The 23,741-nt window shown below is 40.8% G+C and overlaps 1 protein-coding gene and 1 non-coding gene across 4 annotated transcripts; both read right to left on the bottom strand.

Annotated features, from left to right (window-relative positions):
* Window positions 1–621: 621 nt before the first annotated feature.
* mnd1 (meiotic nuclear divisions 1 homolog (S. cerevisiae)) lies at window positions 622–22,194 on the bottom strand. 3 transcript variants are annotated; one of them, XM_076295847.1, is made up of 9 exons: window positions 22,104–22,194; window positions 21,050–21,115; window positions 19,625–19,684; window positions 18,435–18,492; window positions 9,372–9,520; window positions 8,761–8,835; window positions 7,532–7,646; window positions 4,192–4,236; window positions 622–1,462 (listed from the first exon to the last, which is right to left on the bottom strand). In XM_076295847.1, exons 1-9 carry the CDS (start codon window positions 22,104–22,106, stop codon window positions 1,356–1,358), a joined length of 678 nt encoding a protein of 225 aa, XP_076151962.1. In that variant the 5' UTR covers window positions 22,107–22,194; the 3' UTR covers window positions 622–1,355. The 3 variants fall into 3 exon arrangements, with proteins under 3 accessions (XP_076151962.1, XP_076151964.1, XP_076151963.1); XM_076295849.1 differs by lacking the exon at window positions 19,625–19,684; XM_076295848.1 differs by lacking the exons at window positions 19,625–19,684; window positions 22,104–22,194 and adding an exon at window positions 21,430–21,456.
* On the bottom strand, window positions 21,538–21,610 carry trnav-aac (transfer RNA valine (anticodon AAC)). Its single transcript has one exon. It is a non-coding gene; the product is annotated as a tRNA-Val (tRNA).
* Window positions 22,195–23,741: the final 1,547 nt, after the last annotated feature.

The following is a 23,741-nucleotide window of genomic DNA, read 5'->3' as shown; positions in this document are numbered from 1 at the left end:
CCTCACATTTTCATCTGTTCTTACGACTAGTAAACAAAACCATATGATTTACTTAATGTTATACAAGAACAGAATAGAATTGAACAGAATTGAGTTCAGACTTGAGTTCGGTATTTTGGGTCCGGCCCTCCTCAACAGTCCCAGTTTGTCATGTGGCCCCTTGGGGAAATTAGTTGCCCACCCCTGCTCTAAATGCATGCCAAGTTTAGTGGAATTCCGTTCATGGGGGACCATACAATAAATTAATGTGTACATTTAGTGACTGTACACTACGCATGCACACACTCTTTGAACACACGCAAACACACACATAAATATACATGCACACACATGCAGGCACACACAAACACAGGTACGCACACTCATGCACACTCATACGCACGCATGCACACACACACACACACACAGTAGACATGCAGGCATACGTACGCACGCACTCATACACCGTCATATGCTCACATGCACACACACAGTAGACATGCAGGCATACGTACGCACGCACACGCACACGCACACGCACACACACAAGCATGCATGCACATACACACCCACACGCACACAGATATGCTTAACAATGCAAAGAAAGCACATTTCACGCCAAATGATTCTTCACACATACAGTCAATTTTAGACACATTAAATTTATTAGACTAAGGGGATCCAAAAAAAATGAATACAGAAAATGATTGCTTTTTTGTTCTGAATGAAGAAGATTGGAATTGCAGTCATGGGGCATACAAATTGCATTAATTTATGCTAGACCTCTGCTAGTTTGATCCATCAATAATGGGCGGGGCTTGTTGACTCTCAAACTCTTAAACTGAGCAACAGCAGCAGACCTTTACTTGTCTGAGTGCTTCATCTCCATAGCTTTGGTTTTTATTTTCCCTCCAAAAATGCCCACCCAATTTAATCCATCTTAAATCTGGACATTCCTCCATACATTTTGAAGAATATTTAATTAACCAAAATCCAAATAGGTCCCCATCTTCCAGAATGTCCAGCAATGAACCATTTTCGCCGGTCGGGGCACAGGCTCACTTTTCACACCAACAGGTGTCCCAAAAGTCAGGCTCCATCTGAGAGGATCAGAGAGGCAAGGAGCAGCCAGGAGTTGGTATAGCGCCTTCTCCAGTTCCACATTAATCGCATGTCCAGCTGTGACCCTCCACTGCACACATCAGATGGCAGGGCACGATCTAATGTGGCAACTCGGAAAAAGAGGGACAAGGCCGGCAGCTGAGTTAAGGCATCGTGGAGTTAGAGATGTGTCCCTAATTAGTGATAATCTCTGTAAGTTTCCTTTGAGGACTCAGGTGGATGGCTCACAGTTGTGGAGAGAAGATGAATGGTGGTTAATCCATGTAATCAAAGTCCTCAGGTATTCCGAATGCTTTGTCAATTCGGCTGTCTTCGAACGCAAATTTTCTCTTGGCCCACGATTTAATGGCGAAAACATTATCTAGAGAACAACACAAACATTATAAAAACACTGATCTGATCAGATCATAACAAAAAACAACTTTGTATAGCAGTGCACAACAAACAACACAAAACATCTGTTAAGTGTAAAAACACAATGTTCTATAAGGACAGAGCTGTTACGTTTCACCTCCCTTGAGAGAGGCCTGAGGTGAGTGGCCTGATTTTATGACCATTACAGGTCTTTCACATTAATCACCTTACCATGCCACTCAACTTCATAAATGTATACCCATGTGTGTGTAAGTATGAGGGCGAGAGAGAGAGAGAGAGAGAGAGAGAGAGAGAGGGCTTGTGTGAGTGGGAGTGTGTGTTTATAGTCAGGCTTTGTGCCAAAACCAGATAACATACACTCAAATGCTGCTTTGGTCCTTTCTGTGACCCTGGAACCACTCACTGTCATAACATTTGGAACACATTTCGTTCAGGCACATTACCAATGTTTTTTTTCTTTTTCTATAGAACTTCATCAGTAGGCAAATTTTAACAATCATCCACTCAAAACACATGAAATCAATAAAATTGCTTTAAAAGTTGGCCCATGCATCACCTTCATACGACAGAGTATTAGGGCCACACATGAAGAAAAAAATATTTTTGCCATGACGAGATTAAACTCGACATGTCAACATTAAACTCAACATTTCGAGAATATAGTTGAAATGTAATGTCGACTTTAATCTCGACGTGTCGACATTAAACTCGACATTTCGAGAATAAAGTTGAAATATCATGTCGACTTTAATCTCGACGTGTCGACATTACACTCAACATTTTGAGAATAAAGTTAGAGAGAATGACCGCTCGGGACGATTGAAAGGGAGGACGAATTAAACATTCCAGTTTTCTTCAAGCAACAATGATTAGACATAGGCCTATATCATGTGGACAAAACATAGAACATATTAACCTCCATTGCTCAGAAAGTCCTATAATAATAATAATAATAATAATAATAATAATAATAATAAAAAACTGTTGCTATCATTATTATTATTATTATTATTATTATTAAACATAAAGCATAAGAGTGCTATGTGACCGCATCAACTATTGGCCTGACTTACAGGAAAGATGACAGAGACTGCTCCATTGCCTTCTCTCTTTACCACTTCCATCACCCAACATTCCACCCCCGTATCTTTTACATACTGCCAACCTGCTCCCCCCACAGTTTCATTCCCGCCCACTCATTAGCAGACCTATTGCAATGCCACTGCAGTCCAAAACAATGCATTACGCAGCCCTTCTATCAAGACGCATAGCATTGAATCAGAACTCCAGAGCAGGTGGCTGGTGAAGCTAGGAGCTATGAATTTGGGCTGCACAATTAATCAAATTTTAATCTCGGTCATGATTTTGGCTAAACATGACCGATCGATATTAAAAATGAGTGCTCTGCTGCAAAACAAATAAAGCGCTCCCTAAACCATGGACCTGCATGCGTCAATCACAGCTGTTCCCGTCACCACACAGCCTGAAGTTTCCTGGATGCACTGGACGAGTAACATTGCGCTAAAAGAGTAATATACATCAGATAACAGGTAGTCGAAATCAAAAATCAAATGGCTGGCACAGCAGAAAGGCAAAGAGCTTATCCCTCGGAACGTATCATCCGTTGTTAGGAAATATTTTGGATTTAGGGCAAGTGATTTTAATCAAGAGCAAATCATAAGCAGAGCAGGGCTCTCAACTCTCACGGACTGAACTTGAGACACACAATTGACCGATCTCACATGACCTCACGCCACACGTGCTTTATCTCACACTAACATTTAGTCTTTGCTTCCTTCAATGTATAACAAGAATTGAGCTGACAACCGGATCCGTGAGTTTAGTACACAACAGGCGACACATGCAACATGCAACCTGCAATGTGCGTAGCATTTCAAGGTACACCAATAAAAACACAGAGCACACAGTTACTCAAATCATTCACACATCAGTGTTAAACAAACAGAACAAAAGGAACACGAAAATAGCCAGATTAATCAAAGCAGAGTGCAGGGCAGAGAGAGAGATGGGTAAAAAAGAAGTGCCACCACCTTACTTTCTGCCTAAGGATGCCTTATATTCATATATCCTGCAGATTTTCTTTGTCAAAGACTGACAAAGTCACCCAAGTAAAAAAAAAAGCAAAGAAGGGGAGAGGCTAATAACCTACATTGAAACTGACTTTAAATGAATGGCATATCAACTATTTCACTATGCAGCGCTTTTCCTGCATAGAGAATTATGAGGCTGCCACCTCAGTCAAATTGTGTGCCACCCCAGCCTCCTGACAAATTTCTAGTTCTACGCTTGTTTTCACAGAACGAGCTTCCTAACAAGGTGGTTTGACGTTTGTAACTGTGGATCAAATGCAGTGGTTTTTCTTCCTTTAAGACTGCAGAATGTGCACCCAGCTTCGTGGAGAAATGTCGCTAAATGAAAAGTTACATCCCATCAGTGCATGTTCTGTTTGCATACATGTCACTGGCGAGATTTGTGTTTCTTTGTCAGGACTGAAAGTAGGCCAAGTTCTCAGCCACAAGTGGAAGGTGACGGTGGAAGAGAGAATATGTCTGCACTTTGTAACGTTTAGCCCAAAGGCACTTTTGAGTAACTGCCGTTTAACATACAGCATGTACAGGCATATGAATCAGAGGGAGAGGCATCTGCAAGGTGATTAATGTCTGACTTAGTTAGAGTATGGGAAGTAAAGCTTACCTGTCCACCTGGACACAGCCTCTTTAGCAGTAATGTTTTCTTTGCCTGTGGAGAACAGAGAAAATTAGCAAAGCTTTGCCTGAAGACCAGCTTGAAAACCACAGCTACAGATAATCTACACTATCATAAATGGTTAATAGGATGCACTATGCATTGCACATCATATACAACCTTTACGTATATCATAACATTTCCACATTAAACGTTTTTTTTTTTACTTCTGTTTATGGATTCAAGTTAACAAACAGTGAGGTCTGAATGCATATTATTACACTTACATACACATACATAAAAGAAATACATTTTACTGTTAAAAAACACACATTTAACGGAATTCTTTCGGTATGATGATGATGACTGCAACTACCAAATTCAATACTTCAGGCAGGTAGTGTTGGTGTGCCTGAATGCATCTCCTTTTCAAGAGCAACAAGCAGCTCATCAAACCAGAGCTATCAGCCACTTCCACAGCAAAGCAGGCTTAATCACAGCCCCTCGTCCATTAAGCTCTTGGAACAGCCCGCGGTGGAAAGATGTCAGAGCAATCTGCTCTCTCAGTGAAACTCAACACCCAGCCTCCCGCCAGAGGACTCCTGCTTGGCCGAAGGGCAGTGCAGGCTATCCTAATTCAGGGCTTTTAGCAGGCGCCTAACTTGGCATCACTTTGTTTCTGGGGTGGATGCGGAAGGCATTGCTCTAACTTTATTCAAAGCAATGTTGACTGGGTGATTTAGACAAGAGTGCCATCAACACCTCACCCAAATGCTGCGTTAGTGCCTGAGTGTTCCAGATGGTTCCCAATGCTTCAGTATTGGTCTGAACACCCATAGGCAATCCATGGACAACCTCGGCAAGAATAATATAATGGACCACACCAGTGGTGTAGTCTATTTAGCTGTAGTGGGTATAATGTGCTGTAGTAGTTAGCTGTAGTGGGTATACTGTGATCAACCCCAAATGTTAATACATATCCTTGCCTAATTTAAGTGGGGGCAATTCCATGGAAAATTAAATTTTTGGTAACATCCATAACACCAATAAAATGTGATGGTATGGTATGATGTGAATGATTACATGAAATTTGAGCTTTTTCTATTTTTGGCTGAAGAATGTAAATGAAAAAAAATGCACAAAACATGAATGCTATCATTCACATCATACAAATGCCAAGGGCCGGCATTTCACTGGCGTTATGGATGTGACAAAAAGTCAATTTTCCGTGGAATTGCCCGTGGGTATACTGAGACAGTGATGCTTTTTAAGTGGGTATACTGCGTAGTCCTGCGTATCACGTAGACTATACCACTGGACCACACCCTTCACATACTCCACCTGACCCTAGCATTAAAAAATACAATACAACTCGTGAGAACTTGGCTAGTTTCAAGGATACATAACTATGATCTGAGCAATGTCTCAGACCTTCACAAACAAATCCAACCCAAGCATCAGTGACTGTTCTTCTTCCGGTACTGATGTTTTATGAAGGTAGCACAGGAGCTGACATGCTGAGGGCTTCTAAAACACCAGCATAACGACATACGGTATCTACATCAAAAGTAATTTTATATGCTGCTGAACAGGACTTCAGGACAGACTCAGAAGAAGCATTTACAGGCAAACATTAGGAGCAAGTATTTACAAGCCCCAGAATACTACGTACAATTTGAGTTACTGAATAACTCAACCTTGGTGTAAAACTCTGGCAAACCTAAAGACAATAGCATTGCTGAGCCAGGACTGAGTGTTATCCAGAGACAAGTTGGGTCATGCCTCACCAGAAATCTATAAAAAAAAAAACACGCACTGCCAACTTGTGACTCTGCCTGTGATTAAATGAGTGTTTCCTGACCTGTGCTTAGCAGTTGGTCAAGTTTGTGAACCGGAGAAGATTATGTCTGAAGCTGTTGGCATGACTGTGTAGGCAGCCTCATGGCAGCAGCTGCTGGGTAGGAGCGTACAGTACTGTAGGTGATGAAAAGTGGATCTTGGCCCTGTCCACACGTGTACACGAGGACATCCCACCAGCGCTGATAGCTGTGGTCATGCTGCTCCTCTGAATCAGTCACATTGCTGAACAGGCAAGTCAAGCAGCGGCGGTGCGCACAGCAGGACACTGCATTCAGTTGTGTGTGCCACAAATCACGCCAAGGCAGGTACACACACACACACACATACACACACACACTCACACACACACACGTCTGCTGTGAGCTTTAGGGTGCAGGTTTTCCAGAGGTGTGTGAGAAATTAGATCTTCCTTTGCGACGGGAGGATGACACTCAAGAGGGTCCCGCCAGCTAAATTTAACATTTATGTGACCTACAAGCAGTCACAAATACATAGCCTCACACTCACCAAACCATAACACTGCATTTATGTGACCTACAAGCAGTCACAAATACATAGCCTCACACTCACCAAACCATAACACTGCATGGATGGCCAGAGTAAACAACTCCATTAGGACCAGAGGAATAGGTTTCCCCCCAATTTCACTCTCTATTACTTGTGCTGCAGGGGGCACTTTCTGACTGTACTCATAGCTATACACTAAAGCCAACAAGGAGAAATGAACACAAGTACTTCTCCTGTGGCAATCCCTGTGTGTAAATCCTGTGAAGTGGCAGTATTTAATAGCCACTGCAGCAACACAGACAGACACTTCCTAGATTCATCTCCACAGAATGGGCCTGGTATCAGAACAGCAACAGACAAATAGACCTCTGCGATAAGGCCATGCCACAGCTGGAATAAACCACCTTCACAGTAGAAAACTTGTGAATGAACTATTTACTGTGTGGGATTAGCCGCCCGTCAGCACCAAGTAAGAAAACCCACACAGACACAAACACAAGGGCTCTCCCTGGCTTACAGCTCCCGGGCTGTGTTGGTCAGGACAGCAGTAAAAATACTGGCCAGTATATCAGCTGTGAAAGGGGCAGGGGCAGAGCTGTGACAAACTGTTAATCTGGCCTGTGAGGGGCATCTGCTCTAAAGTCAGTGGGAGGTGGGCGTTATGGGCTGCTGGAGGACTTACGGTCGGCAGAGACAGTTTATACGGACTGGGAGCAGTGAAACTGGAGTAGACAGTCTGCTTTGGAGCCACCTACACAACACACATGCCGCCAACTAAAAACTCAAGGGCATGCAGTTGGTCCATTAAAACCCAAGTGCCTGTGTGTCTTTCCATGGGTGGCCCAACATCTAATGTCTTTCTGTGGTGTTGAATGAACACCATGAACTGCTCCCGTGTGCTCATAGTACTTATAAGGGCGGCATGAGATGGAGAAATGACTGGGAGAATATGGAGGTGACTCTATAGAGGTTAGCTACTCACGCATCTGCTCGACGACTTCCGGGTCACACTCTCTGTACTTCTCCAGCTCGGCCTTCAGCTGGGCCTTTTGCTCCCTCAGGTCCTTTAGCTCCTGATGTAGGGCCGCCCTCTCCTCCTTTAAACACACACACACAAAACCCACCACAAAACCGTCAAACCCCCCCCCAACCGGTGGCAGTTGCCAGGTGGTGATCAGGGAGTGCAGTGCAACAATGAGCTGGTTTGGCGTGCTGCTTGACATTTTGAGGAATGGGGAAATGTCTTTAGACACGGTGTTATTAATTTGCCAATGTGCCAAACCATCACTTAATAAAAAAAACCTTAAGGAGGATCCTTAAGGACCTGTCTAAGATCACAGATTAAAGGCGGAATGAGCAACCAAGGTCTCTTCTGCACTAGTGAATTATTGAGGGCATTTAAAATGTGATAAAACTCAAGTAATTAGTCCATGTACACAGACCAACTCCAAGATAATAGATATTCTTCAGATTAATATGCCCGAAGATCACACCATTCACTCAAACAACACTAGTGACTAGGACTGCAACAATTAATTGATTAATTCTCAAGTATTAAATAAATTGCCAACTTTTATGGTAACCAGTTAATCAGTTTGTCAGTTTTTAAAGAAAATACCTCAAAATTCTCTGATTGCAGCCTTTGCATTTGCCAAACACATCTTCAGCTATTCTTACTCTTCTAAGACAGCAAAGTCTTTGATGTGTGTGCAAAACAGGGCATTGGAAGACATACATTAGGGCGCTGGCAACACCGATCAACATTTCTTCTGTTTTCTGACATGTTATCGATCAAACTAATCAAAGAATCGAGAAAATAATCCACAGATTAATCAAATCTGAAAATACTGTTGGTTGCTGCACTACCCATGACCATGGCATTTTCATTAAGTAAACATCAACAGCAATTTATCATTTGAAAAGGACAATCAATCAATGATGGTAAAAAAATGAATAGCATGAGACATGAATAACACTTGTCTAGCAGATAGATCACGTTAGAAGACATACAAGAATTGCACATAGAAATAGCCAGAAAAAAACAGTGCAAGTACACCTTCAATTAAAGATAAAAAGTAATTTCAAATCATAAAATATCCTACTGAGACAGGTGAACATTTCTGCTGCTGAAAACTGACAGGAGCCAGCCCACCCCCAACCAGTCCAGTCCCACTGAGCATCTCCTTTGAAGGGGGCTTTAAAAGCACTCACTGTGTCCTGGCGTCCCACTTTAGCTTTGTCCACAGCATGCTGCAGGGCTGTTTTCTTCAGTTTCCCTTCTTCATGCTGTGGCAGAGAAAACATGAGTTAGCATACCGTGCTATTACAGTACAGCCGTCATCATGTGAGAATGTCACAATGGGAATAAAGTTAGCAAATCCCATAGATCACAAATCCATGCAACAAGTTCTGTTGTCATGGCAACAGAAAGAAGAGCGCTAGCTTGTTGTCTGTCATTCTAATTGCACCTTAATTCGCCAACCCAACCTGAAAAAACATTCTCCATCCCTCTTTGATGGAGGATTTTTATATACAATCATTCTGAGCTTGGGTGAGAATTGGATAAACTTACATTCAGATGTAATGTGCCTAAAGAATATGGTCTTTATGAAAACTGCTTGTATATATCCGTTTTCATCCCACTTTTACAAGGGGAATAATGAAGACTGAGGGATGGTTTACCATTATGAATGAATTTCAAATTCAGCTTATGTAAGAGATATGCACAGATCACAGGAGTGAAACCAAACTGGACTATGAGGGGAAATGCATCATACTGTATTCCTGCCAATGAATTCAGTGTCAGACAGGGAGACAAACACCTGTTTCTCCAGTTCTCCAATCCTCCGCTTGCGCACATTCACAGCTTTGCTGGGGAATGCCCAGTAGTAGTTAGAGGTGCCCACTCGCTCACAGTCCACCATGTTGTCATCCACCAAGCTCTGCAGTACATCCTTCACCGACATGGGCGCTTAGGACGACATACACATGATTTCATACAACAGGTTGGTCTGGTGGATTATTTATTCATTTATTCACTCCACGAGTGGCGATCTCTCAGGATGTCCCAAGTGGGACTATTAGTAATCACTGCAAGTAATCACCACATATTTCACACTGAATCATCCAACGTTCAACATTCAAAGCAAGAGAGCTGTGATTTTATAATGTCACATTTGACAGTTATTGAGTGAGATGTAGTGAATAGAGTAGATTAACAAGTGAGTCCACAAACTATTGTGCACGTAGCCTCTTTCACTCAACTTGGCTGCAGTGTGACATTTTCCGTTGCTTGGCAACTCTAGACGCCAAGACTATTGATTGGGCAGAGGATGAACGAACAAAAATCTAAATAAAGGATAGAAAACACTTAAACTTCATTAGTTATTACTGTTGCATAAAACCAATATGACTCTCGTGATGGTGGTGCTGGTAAAGGATATATACCCATGGCTGTGGTATTCTTAACCAACTCTGGCTCATGTCATAGATACTTATAGGATGTGGAAAAAAGGGATTCTTAATCCAGTTTTAAAGGACTACCTTATCAAATGTAAAACATCCCTGCAGTAAGTGTGAACATACCTCAAAGCCCTCAAACACATGCCAAGGTCAAGGTCAACTTTATTATCCATTCATGTGGTCACCATTACACGCTCCATTGTTATACAGCCTACTGCATAACAAAAAAAACATAAATACAAAAACATTAAAAGAACTAGATGTACCGCAGAGCGGTACAAAATATGACCGCCGCCCAGTCCAGCGCATTTTTCCCAGAAAAATAAGTCACGCTTGTCAAATTGTGTTCATTTCCTACTTTGTTCCTTTTTTGTGTGTTTGTAATTGAGTGTCTGCAGAGTGTGTGGTTGTTTTTGTGTATATGTGTTTTGTGTTTGAGTGTGTGTGTGTGTGTGTGCATGTAGGTGTGTTTGTATGTGTGGGTGCATGTGTATGTGTGTGTATGTGTGTTTATGTGTTTGTGTTTGTGCGTGTCGTGTGTGTGCATGTATGTGTGTGTGCATGTGTAGTGTGTGTGTGTGTGTGTGTGTGTGTGTGTGTGTGTGTATGTGTGCGCGCATGTGTGTGTGTCTTTATGTATGTGTACATAAATAAAGCAAATCAGGGAACCACCTAGCCTGGCGAGCCAGACCCACATTATAATGTAGGGTCTGGGCACTCACCGTTCGCAGTGCTCAGTCCGAGGGTCGGGATAATCAGTTGTCTTTCAAATTCCCTCTGCACGCAATAGGACGCAATAGGATATTTGTTTTCAAGTAGCAGGGAATTCAAGCCAAACCGTTGCAACTCTGCCATCAATCATTATGTTAAGCCCAACAAACGACTCTATACACGATTTCAATGCCAGATTTAGTTTCGATTTCTAGAGCTCACAAGTCAACGGAGAGTTGCTAGACTAGCCCTGGCAGCAAATGTAATTTGCTGCCGCTAGGGGCGCGTCTAGATTTCTAGGCTAGGAACCACCTACTCTTTGCGATAAGTGCCATGGGATCTTTAACAACCATGGTGTCAGGAACTCAATTTAACATTCATGCAAAGGAAAACATCTCCTGCAGTACAGTGTCCCTGTCACGGCAAAAGGACATTGGGATTGATATTTGTTTGGTGGCTTTTGGCCACAGGGAAGAGTGCCACCTACTGGCCAGCCACCAACACTGCTTCCAGCAGGAACCTACTCTTCCAAGGAGGTTTCTTATCCAAGTACTAACTAAGCCTGCTTAGCTTCAGTAATTCACCAAAGTTAGGGTATCTGCTGGTCTGGCTGCTGGCTAAAAACAAAAGGTGAAAGGCATATAGGATTCTAACTGTCTCACTGAATTGCATTATGCACACTCAATTCTCACTGGTATCTGCTAGGCAACAAGTACCAAAACATGATTAGTTCATAGATTTCACATGTAAAATACATTTTATACAACCCCACCCCCATTCTTAAGATATTCACAGAAAACTCTTGTTGGTTTACGGTCACTAGATGTACACATAAATGAATTTATTGTATGGCCCCCCATGAACGAAAGTCCACGAAACTTGGCATGCATTCGGAGGGTGTCATAATTATCCTACACTTTCAATTTCGTGTCAGCCAGAGATATTGTGATTACCTAATTTTTTGCTTTTTAATTTTTAACTAGGTGGCGCTATACATGAAATAAGTGATAATTGGATGGGTTGACATGGCCCCTTAAGACCAACATACAAAAAAAAGGTGGTCCTCCTAGGCCCTACGGTTCTCGAGATATTCACAGAAAACTGTGTCTGCCCTACCCTTCTTTCGGGGGGGCTACAGATCAAAACGAAAAACGATGGTTCCATGGTATTCATGTGGGGCTACATGCCCAACAAGTTTCGTGTACCCCGGTCTTTCAGTGTCACGGAATCCTTGACGGAAAATTGGCCATGCGGAGAAAAAAAAAAAAAAAAAAATCTGACTAAACCTATATGACCGCCGCTTCGCTGTGCGGTGGTCATAATAACAAGGACAAGACAGACAAAGCAGTAAGAACATCACAGAAACATGACAAGCATGTATGAATAAATAAAATAGTTAAGTGCTGATATACAGTATGCTCATAGTTTAAAATGCCTATACGAGTTTTTAAGTCTATTGTTGTACAGTCTAATTGCTGTAGGCACAAAAGACTTGCTATATCTTGTGGTCCTAATTTTCCTTTGCAGGAGTCTGGCACTTGACCCGAAATTCTGATTAAGGTGGGTTGAATCATTTAGAATTTGTTGTGTCTTTTTTAGACTAAGGTCGTTGTACAATTGAGCTACAGATACCTAATCAACTGATCAATGATCTCACTGGCTGTTTTGACTATGCGTTGCAGTTTCTTCTTTAGCAGTGCATCTTCAACCCCTCTCTCTGCACGATATGAAAAATGGTTTGGGTCTAAGATTGGTGTGACCTCACATAAAAGCTGTTCCAGGATTCTTTTTTTTTAAAACATGTCATTGCTGTAGATGTTAGGGCAACAGGGCGCAGGTCATTAATAGTCCGGCAGCCATGGGTCAGACCTGTTTTTTTACGGTTAAAGTTTTTTTTTTGTGCAGAATCTTGTAGACCAGGGGTATCTCTTTAAGATTTAGGAGGGTGCCCAGTGATATCCCTTGGGCAATTTTGTATATTAACCCTTTCTTGTTCAATGTACTGAATACAAGGTGAGACACTACAGGTGAATAGGGTAAAAAAATTAACTAGCAGATATCACTATGAAACATCCCCAGTTGATTACTTACATTAATATGGAAAAAAAATGTATTACAAGTTATCTGTAATATAAAGTTTAAATATGCAAATTCATTTAATATATATATAAATATGTATAATCTAATTAAATATGTGCTGATTTGCATAAACTAAAAAAAATTAAATCGGAACATTAGATGAAGCCGGGTTCAAAATTAATTTTTCATTGTGTTTACATATTAGATGAAAAGTCTTTTACACAGGAAATTTGTATTACAGGTTTTCTGTAATTTAATGTTTAAATATGAAAAAGCCCAATGTGCCAAAATCATGAAATGGATATACCTCTAATTTCAAGATGAGTAGGCATACTCATATTAAATGCAAATCAACTCAATTAAAATGTACTAAAATACAGTGTTCTGTGTGAGTTTTTCAGACAGTACATTCAAATTTGGTCAATTTAACCCTTCACTAAGTGAATTAATGAATTTCTATATTTCAGATGCCAGTCCGGGAGCCATGGGGTCAGACCTGGTTTTGTGGGTTATTTATTTATTAATTTTTGCTTAGACTTGTTGACTTGGGGTGGCTCTTTAATATTTAGGAGGGTGCCCAGTGATATCCCTTGGGCAATGTCCTACATTAACCATTAAAGCCCTATGTGCCGAAATCATGAAGGGAAAAAAAATAGGAAAAGCAAATAATCAACTCAAATAAAATGTACTAAAATACAGTTTGTAGTGTGATAGTTATTCAGACAATACTTCATGCATTCAAATTGGGAAAATGTAACCCTTGTCTATGTCAAGTAATGAATTTATAATTTCAGATATTGCCTGTAATAATTCTGAATATGTACACTTTTCCTAGTATTAGTTCTGATAATTGTCCAGTTCTGGCTCATCCTACCCTAAAACATGCAGAGAATATTGTGCAAGGAACCATTAACCTGGCAACTGCATCTGTTAAAGCTACAAGGATTTTCACTCTTGCAGCCACATCTCCAAAATGTAGTTTGGTGCAAGTTTGACATTTTCTGGTAGACTGGTTGGGCTTAGTAACAAATCAATGAATCTTTCTTCAAATGGCAGTTGAATTTCCAACTGAAGTATTCCTTCGTTTCAGGCTCCAAATACTTCAATACTTAAAAATGAATATTCTCTTTTTGAATGACGAGTTTAGGCTCTGAGCATAGACTACTACTGCAATAAAGAATAAAAATAAATAGAACAGTAGAACAGACACCCTGTAGAAATCATATAAAGAGGGCAGTTTAGGCTAACAGTAGTCATTTACATAGCTGTGCAGTAAGTAAACCCAAAGTCCTTTTAGGCAAGTCCTTCCACTCAGCAGCCATATTGTAGCACTTTTTGGGCACTTATCGGGCATCTATTTCGGCGTGCGCAAGACTTCACAACACCAACCTTGCTCCAGCAGTGAGATCACAACACATGAAAGGGGCGGGATATGTGTAGACAACTGCCATACTAGGGAGGATTTTTTGAATGTTGTGACTCATTAGAAAGTCTATTGACAGCTGGAACAGGCTTTGAAAGGGATGTGCCAACTGATCTGCATACACCCTTAATGTCCTGCTGCTAGACGATTATCTTGGGATCGAGTCATAAACTGTCAACCACACCAAAGGTGAGTATGAGCTTTTCTGGGGAACCTATAGAATATACGTAAAATGAATTGCAAAGTATCTTTTAAGTACCATCTGAGAATACCGGTACATTATCTAAATTTGTGAGTAGGGAATAGACATATTTACTGTATGTAATAATGAATTAATGAATGGAATATTGTAATTTATTTTGAATAATTTTTGTTGATGTTTTTAAGGATGTCTACAATTTTTTACTGCTATTAAATTATCATTGTTACAGTAAGTGATCTTTTCTTGTTGTGGACCCCAGGAAGACTAGCTTGTAGTGCTGCCGCGATTAGTCGACTTAGTCGACCTAATCGACCATGAAAATTAGTCGACGGCAATTTTTTTAGTCGAAGAGTCGTTTTACTATTGACCGCCTATTTATTTTTGGTCTCACACGGCTGTAATGTTATATTAACTCTATGTTATTAACTCTTGAAAAGTACAATGACTGTCTTTGGATGTTAAACAGGCTACTAAGACGTTGGCATGTTTTAAACCCCACTATGCACGCAAGTGTTAAAGCCAGCAGCAAAGCTGCGTGCCTGCCTGCTTTCAGCGCAATTAATTATTAGGCAGAGCTAAGTGGGGGGAGCTAAGCTAGTTACGCTAGTCCAGACTCTGACTAATATAGTAGCCTATTGTGGAAATTGAAATAAATGAAGTGTCTCACGTTGACAACGCAACGGCGTGTCATTACTGTAATTCATTCATACAAAAAAACGTTAAACCGAACATGCCGCCGCCCGTGATATCAACAATCAAGGTGCGCGTCATTTCCCGTGGTCAATAAGTCACGACGCATATTTTGTTAGCGTTCAAGCCAACTGATAAAGTGAAGTAACCTATGTGGTAAGACGCGCAAAGTGCCTGTAGCCTACTTGTTTTGAACATGCTGATGTTAGGCTCATTTGCAAAGTCCTCAACTCCTGTCGCCTTTCAAAGTCCAGCGTTTCTCAAACTATGGGCCGCGCGGACCAGCACCGGCCGTAACGTGGACATTGCTGGTCCGGAGCCGCGGAGTGAAATTATTCCCGGGGCTTCGTCTGATAATTTGCTGCGCAATTGATCAAGGAACCGCGGACCGACAGAAAAAGAAAACAAACTTTTCTGCAATCAGTATGAATTACTTGCTAATTTGGTGTCATCAAACATAGAGGCATACAATTAAATGGTGGTATGAGCGTTCATTCAATGCGCGAGAGAAACTGAAACCACTCGATAACGTTGGTAGCAAATCTCCAATTCAACCTATTGGAAAGCTATTTAATTATGAAACTACATTTAATAGAACAATGTGGATTTATGCAACTTCCATAAAAACAGAGCACAGACTATAATACACTATCTAGAGTATTGTATAGTCAAATTTGAATAACGTGGCCAAAAGCTTGTGGCATAATTAAATATGTCTTTCCATTTGCCTACCAGTATATGATGCTTGCATGAGGGAAACATCCCAAAACGATGACACCCATATAATTGCTGTTGTTTTGAGAAGTATTTATCATGCAACCATGCAAAAGCAATGGAACTATTCTAATTATATTTTACATTAGTAAAGCAGTCCTCTGATGTGCATGTTTTCAAACTTTTTGTGAACAATGTTAGCACTTTAAACACTGGCTGCTTTGAAGTGCATGTATAACAATATAGCATAACAATAATAATTGTGATGTGATATAATGATAATTTGATGGGGGGGGGTGGGTTCATGTAGGTGGGCCCTATGACCCCAAAGTATGCCATGACCGGGTCTCAGGTCAAATAAGTTGTCTGTCGATGGCAACACTGGCATACAAATAAAGTCTATCAAAGGTCTGACATTACTGTAGATCTGAAGGTAGCATTTTAAATGGGTGTTTTTTTTTTTAATACATAATGTTTTTGAACAGTTTACTTACAGTAATACAGCTTCTAACAAAAGTAGGGTGATATATATTTTACGTTTTCCCTTTAGTTGAGTTCAAAATAAAACGTACACAACAAAATAACAAACACTTGATTTAAAAAAAAATAGTCGTTTAGATTAGTCGACTAATCGAAAAATTAGTCGAAAGATTAGTCGTTAGAAAATTAGTCGTTAGTGGCAGCACTACTAGCTTGTCCCATTTTGGTGACAGGCAGCTAATGGGGATCCTTCTAACAATAAACAATAAACAATACCATCAGGCCCACTAGTTTTACAGGGATTCACATGACTAAAGTAAGACTTAACATTGTCTATAAAAATGTCAATGTCTACACACTTCATACTACTGATTTCTTTACAAACCAATTCCTGTTCAGCTATAAAATCATGAATACAAATCTACAATAAAAAATCATTCAAGTCATTGGCCATTTCAAGTTCAAATTTGGGTAAAAAGACGATTTTTATTAACAACGCGTGTTGTGCTATTTCAACATCACAGACCACATAAGTAGTCTTGCTCACAGAGAGAGAGAGAGAGAGAGAGAGAGAGAGAGAGAGAGAAAGAGAGGGAGGGAGAGAGAGAGGGGGGGGGTGCATACACACACAGACCAATAAAAAAAGATATGTGTTCAGTGCCAAGTCATTTCCCTACACCTACACATCTGAGATACATTTCACACAACAATCTAACTGCATTGGCTAATTGTGCATAGCTAACATCTGAAGTATGGCGAGTCATGCACCGCGGCTGCTACAGAGCTGCAGTCATAAGGTTTGGTGCTTAGTGGAGAAAACGACACTGGTGCGCTTGTCTTGGATATAGACCTGAAAGCCATCGGACAGCCAGAAGCAGAATGGAGTTGCTGCCCAAGTGCATCTCTCTCCTTGTACAAATGCAACTTTATCGGTTAGTTGCAATTTACTATCATATGCAGGTTTTTTTTGTTGTTGTGTGAGAAGCCCACAGACATGAATACTATAAACAGTCATTCAGTGTGTGTTAATAAATTAGGTTATTTTTAATCAAAATGCCAAACATTGCTTCAGGTCTGTGTTTTCTATGGAGTTCAGCAAGAAACCCACTGATGCCCCTCCAACCTCTAAAAACACCCCTACGTCTGCCCCCGTCACTAAATCACCACCACAGAGTGGAACCAGGGCCTAGAACATGTGCTTTTAATCGCCTGCCACAAGCACCCGGGTCAGATTTCTCACAATTAAGATGACGTGCAAGGCATAGACCCTGCCTAGGTTTAGCTCCAAACACATACAGGCCCGCTGTTGTTTTCAGCTGCGCTCCTCTCATGACTGTGTACTGATGCAGTTTCACCCATCCATCTGTGTTTAAATATGGTAGGTTTCTCTTCACAGTAAACATGTGGTGTTTACGATTACAAGGCTAAAGTGTTGCTAAGCCACAAACTGGGGGGTTAATTTTGCTTAAGTGAATTGAAGTTCTTTGAGTTATTATCATTGGCTGCGCTCACTGTCCCCCTACAAGCTATATAAAGATGTAATCGCACCCTGGAGGACTTGGTTGCCATGGCACTGTTGACCCATGCTGCCTTTGCCATTGGGGCTCTCAGCCAATCAGAGTTTGCTATGGGATGGCGTGGACTCGGGTGTTCATGGGAAGAAAATGATGTGCAAATATGTTAAATATGCCTGGAATGCTTGTTTCTAAACACAGGCAAATTATCCACGTGTGAGACAGGCCTTTTAAAGGGTCAGGGGGCATTTCATTCCCAATAAAGGCTGAGTTTGTGTATTTCCTTTAGTGGGGAAAAAAAACAAACTGTTCTGCCCAGACTGAGTCATATTTACGCAGGGAAATTGAATCAAAATGAAAGATAATTCCAGTTCATATGTTTCCCCTATAAAAACTTCTAACAACTGGCCCAAATGTATTGCTGATGAAAACATACATTCACAAAGACTCTTATGATTGGCATCACATTGCTGAAGCTGATTTACCCTTAACAGTGCCTCCTCATGGACATACATTAGGCATGGCCAATAAATACGGTCGGTCACAGCTTAAACTGCATCAACCCAGTGAACCCCTGGAGTGAGAGCCCAATGCCAGATCTGATACTCACTGATTCCTTTCTGTTTGGGGGCGATCTTCTCAATGTCCTTCAGCTGAAAAACATCTTTCTGTAAGAGGACAAAGAACAGACAAAAAAAAAAGCAATAGGTTTTGTGGACATCATGATAGGTACATTCCCGAATTCCATTAGCAACAGCTAAATACGGAACATTCTGCAAATGACGGCCACATGGTGATGCCATTTCCAAAGAAAATAAAGCACACATCAGCCTCTCTTCATACTCTACTCCAGCAACTCCTTGTAAACCAGAAGACTTACATGCTCTCCCCTTGGTCGCTCAATGAGGGGTGATATTCTAAATTCTCCTTGTAAACCAGAAGACTTACATGCTCTCCCCTCGGTTGCTCAATGAGGGGTGATATTCTAAATTCTTGCTTATTTACAAAATGTAAAAAAAAATACATTTGAGTGGTGCTGTGGTGGTCATATGGGTTGTCAGAGTACCCCTCCTAAACTTTGATGTGTAGGATCACCACGACAACCTCTGGACATGCGACAATTCCATCCATAGGGGGCGTATGATTTGTTCACACTTGGCCTAAATTGCTCACATTTCCTCATTTCCTTTACTCACTCATCAAAATGGCTGCCAACGGTCAATCAAAACTTAGCAGCCAAATATTAAATCCGCTTAGCATCGTGACCATGTTGCGCAAATTTGTTCAAAACTGTTGCGTTCAAGTTAACTCTGCCAAGGTCTTATCACAACATAGTTTAGTCTCATCAATGCACTAAGTTATGCAATCAAGCCGTTCTCAAAGCCAGACTAAACTAAGTTATGCAATCAGGCCGTTTCTCAAAGGCAAAGCTAATGTTAGAATACTGTTTGGATGTCGAGCTTAGCATGCTTAGTTACTGCTGCTTGTCAATTTCGACTAGGTCACTCATGCAGGGCTTAAGGAGAAGTACGAACCTTTATTTTAACTAACCACTTAGAAAACATTATGAATTGCATCCATATCAGCAGCCTTTTAACTGTGTTAAAATTGCAAGGGTTCCTCATACATTTTAAAGTGACGGGCACTTAATTAGACCTATACACTACCAAAACAACCCCCCCCCTGTTGTCAAAGTCAGCTACCGCCACAGATTGAATCCAATTCTGTGGGAAACACTGATCTGCCAATATTTTGTGATGTAAAGGTTCAAAGTTTACAAAATTTGAGAAGCTGACTCACTGCCATAGTCTTTGCAAGCATGCAAAATGTCGTACAGTACATATCCGTCCATAGGGTGTACTGCAACAGACAAATTTCAATAGCTGAACAATAACATAAATATACTAGCACTCAAACATACACACAAAGGAACACGCCACACCGGTAGAAAAAACAAGTAAAATAGGGTAAGTAAAATAGTAAGTAATTCCATAATACGATTCCGAAAATGAAAAAGGGACTCACATGACATGAGTGTTTAACCTGACTCTCAGGTTAATGAGTGTTGCCTTATATGCAGGATCACATCATAAATTACAAGATGACAATTTTTGTCAACTAACCAAAGCGCAGATGCAAAGATAATTCCACTAGTGCCAATGGTATATATACTGTATACTGTATCTCTCTCTCCAACGGATGGAGAAGGGGAAGGTGCATCAATCGCTCTCTCTCCCCCTCTCTCTCTCCCTCCCTCCCTCTCTCTCAAATGGATGGAGAAGGGGAAGGGAAATTAATGGGTAGGAAAGAGATCAGTGACAGTAATGATCTTTCAGTCAGAAATAAAAAATATCCAGTGGTGACAAATGTCAGTCCCAGCCTACGACATTTAATTCTTTAAAAATGAGGATCTGTGTTGTACATCTTTTTCTTAAGAAGGTGTTGTATCTTTGCATAATCTGTTTAGTGGACTGCTTAATAGGCCACAGCATGGTCTTTTCATGTTGGAATGTATCCCCAAAACAGAGCACTTCTAGCAGCAGACCTGCTGGCTACTTTACCTCAGTGACCCCACATGCTGAAAATGTCTAATTAATAGCTTTTCTTTCAGCTCAACTTACTAAAGTGAGAGTGAGTACTTAAGTAGGCCTACTAAAGTGACTTAATTGCCTAAGTTCATACTGCTATAACTACTTCTGCTTACACGTGGGTTTAAGTAATAAGAGGGATGGCTAAAGAAGTGTAACTAGTTAGGAGAAAGAGGGATTATAACCGCCTGTTCTCAGTTCAAGGACCTTCCTTTCTGCTGTAAAATGTTCCTGTGCAACATAAATGTATTAACCATTAAAAATAAAAATTTAGCAACGTTGCCAGAACTCTAAGTAGGGAAGCTGGGGTACAGTAGGGTTGGAATGTAGGTTTCAAACTGTAGACGAGGAAGAGGAGTTCATTGCTGATGATGGTCAGGATCAGGTTTAAGGCTACGTTTTGTGTTTGCACAACCCTCAACACTGTAAGGTGACATGCCTTGTGCCTGAGAGTAAACCTGTGGTTTGTATATTGAGATTTATATTGTTATCGCCAAAAACACCACGATATATTGTGATATAGTTTTAAATCATTATCGCCCATCCCAGCACATACTACTATACCCACTACACAACACAACAAGACAAGACAATGCAATAAATCACCAATTAAGTCATGCAAAGGCCAAGAACTCACAGTCTCAAAGAAGATCTCCATCATGCGACTGCGCTTCTCCTCCAGACTTAGGCCCTTTTTCTTTGACTGAAGAATAAAGATCAACACTCACAAAAACAGAAGTAACAGGCAACATATTCATGGCAGACCTATACCAACTCTCTCCACTAAGGGGTGCAATTGTTCGATTTTCCAGTGTCATTGACTAAAACAAACAAACAAAACAAATGACTAAAAATACAGTCGTTACCGTAAAGAAGAGTCATTAGAATCTAGGTAAATGGAATTCCCGTTTGATAACGTAGGCCTACTCTCTTAACAAGATTGTACAGGTCGATTGTCTTAATTTGTCATTCAAATTCCTCCAACACAACGCCAAACGTACACGTTCCTATTCCTACCTTGATGTTATTTCTCATCTCCGATTGTGTCTTCTTTTCACATTTCCTTACCTACACGTTAGAACTAGAATCCTGAACTAAGCAGCAGATCAGCAAGAAAACACATTTTGTTCCCGCCCGGTTTCGAACCGAGGACCTTTCGCGTGTTAGGCGAACGTGATAACCACTACACTACGGGAACTGATCATACAGAAAACAACGGCCATTTTTTAAATGTATTTCGTTAGTGTAATGTTCTCTGCACAAAACAAAGAATACAAAACCATTACACATTCTTATTACAAACGTAACATATCTATCTGATGTCATATTTTTCTAACTTTAACTTGAGTAACGACACGTCTTGTTTGACAAGCGTTAAGTTTATTGGCCACGTTAACTAACGTTAGGCTAGCTGCCTTTTTTAACGACAGCACAGCAAGTCGTTTTGGCAGCTAACGTTAGTTAGCTATGTGCAGCCTCAGTTACAGCAACCCTCAGCGTATTCCTAGCGAACATCGATAACGTTAGAAGCTAACGTTAGCTGTGTTCAGAATGTCATAGCAATTCGTCTCCACCACTCCAAATGACACATTTGCCGATTATGAATAATGACTGTCTATTGCAGAAAATAGACACGCTTTAGAATCAAACCATAATAATGAAGTAATGTTAAGATTGACTGGGCTACTTGCCATTTTAACGTTCAACTTCAAGATTTGGCTCGTACTGCTTCCCTTAGGTCAGCTTGAAATACTCGAATTTTCCCGCGGTGTGCCAGCAAGTTTTCCGAAGTGTAGAACTACATGTGCCATTCCATGCGTTTGTTGATCTCTGGCGCCCTCCTCTGTCCAGTACTATCGCTGCCAGTGATTATGCACTAGCAACTGTTCAACTCATAGACTGTAGGCTATATAGAACAGTCTGGTTCAACTATTCTCGAGTCGACGCTCAGGTGTAAACATCAAACTGCAAAATCATTCTATCGATGAATTGTTTTCCTTAAAAATAGAGAATGAGTGGGGGTAGGCCTACATTACGACAAAATAAAATGGTGCGAGAGCCAACAGCTGACACTTGGCCTCCAATCGAAGGTGACCAGATTTCAACAAAAATGTCGACAAAATCCCGGGATATTTCCGTTCAGAAGCGTTAATTAGTTAAAAGACTACAGTCTTTTAAGAATCTTTCCCAAATCTTGTCAAAAGTTCTCAAAAAATATAGGCCTATGGTTTGGAGGGTCGAATCAGTTTTCCCTTAGCCTACACAGGTCAAAACTCATCAGTCATACACTCGAATTTTCCCATAGGCTACCCATTTGTTTTATGCATGGCAGGGCAACAAAAGGGTTGAAGGATGGGACATGTCTAAACACATGTTAGGCTATATTACATCTTGAGCTATATGCTTTCAAAAAAATATATGGTTTAGATCAGGGGTCAGCAACCTTTTCTCTTAAAAGGGCTATATATTTTTGACCAGAAATATAAAACTGTATGGGGCCGCAAAGATGTCAGAACCATTTAAAAGAAATCAGTTTAAACATCTCTATCTTTATTAGCCTCAGGCATGACATACTCTGCTGTATTGTACAGTATAATACTCACTCACTGTTAATGTGTTGGGACAGCTTGAAGCTTAACAACTATATGAAATTGCTAGGAATATTTTATAACTTCCATTTTTATAGAAAGCCAGGCAGCCACTAGAGAGGAACTATAGGGCTGCATGTGTCCCTCGGTCCACAAGTTGCCTACCCCTGGTTTAGATGGTTGAATGGTGCTGGCCCAAATGTATTGCCATACTAAGCATTAAATAACTTAATTTAACAGATATTGCAACTGCATGGTTAACTATACCATGAGGTTAATAAAGCTGGTTCATTGAATTAATAGCTTTATTTTGTTATATAGAAGTATCTAAATAACCTGTTAAAATGTAGCAGAATTCAGGAAATTGCATCTAGTCCAAAAACAAAATTCTGGGGGACGACCCCCATACCCCCCGCTGAAATGTCCCACCCACTTTCAGAATGCCTCCGACGCCCATGGCCATACAACCAATTTACGTATCCCCAATATATTAAGTATGGCAACAAAGGAAGAAGATGGAACATGCCACAGTTTATATTGTACGAGAGACAGCTGCTTTTACACAGACATTATTGCAAATTGTAGATTATGGTTAAACCAGAGAGGGTAGCAGAGCCAAGAGAAGTCAAACAACTATGTCTGTGACTTTATTAGAAACAAACTGTGATTTTACCATTAGATAGCCAAGCCTGGCTCAGCTTCAGCCCTCTCTGTTGGAGCTGGCGTTCCACTCCAATCAAG

The sequence above is a fragment of the Alosa pseudoharengus genome, unplaced genomic scaffold, assembly GCF_046254945.1.
Source record: "Alosa pseudoharengus isolate Yale_2024_CS ecotype anadromous, Long Island Sound unplaced genomic scaffold, YU_APseudo_1.1 YU_APseudo_1.1_scf_2, whole genome shotgun sequence".
NCBI lineage: Eukaryota > Metazoa > Chordata > Actinopteri > Clupeiformes > Clupeidae > Alosa > Alosa pseudoharengus.
The sequence above is the reverse complement of the archived record's forward strand: the minus strand, read 5'-3'. Positions and strand labels throughout refer to the sequence as shown.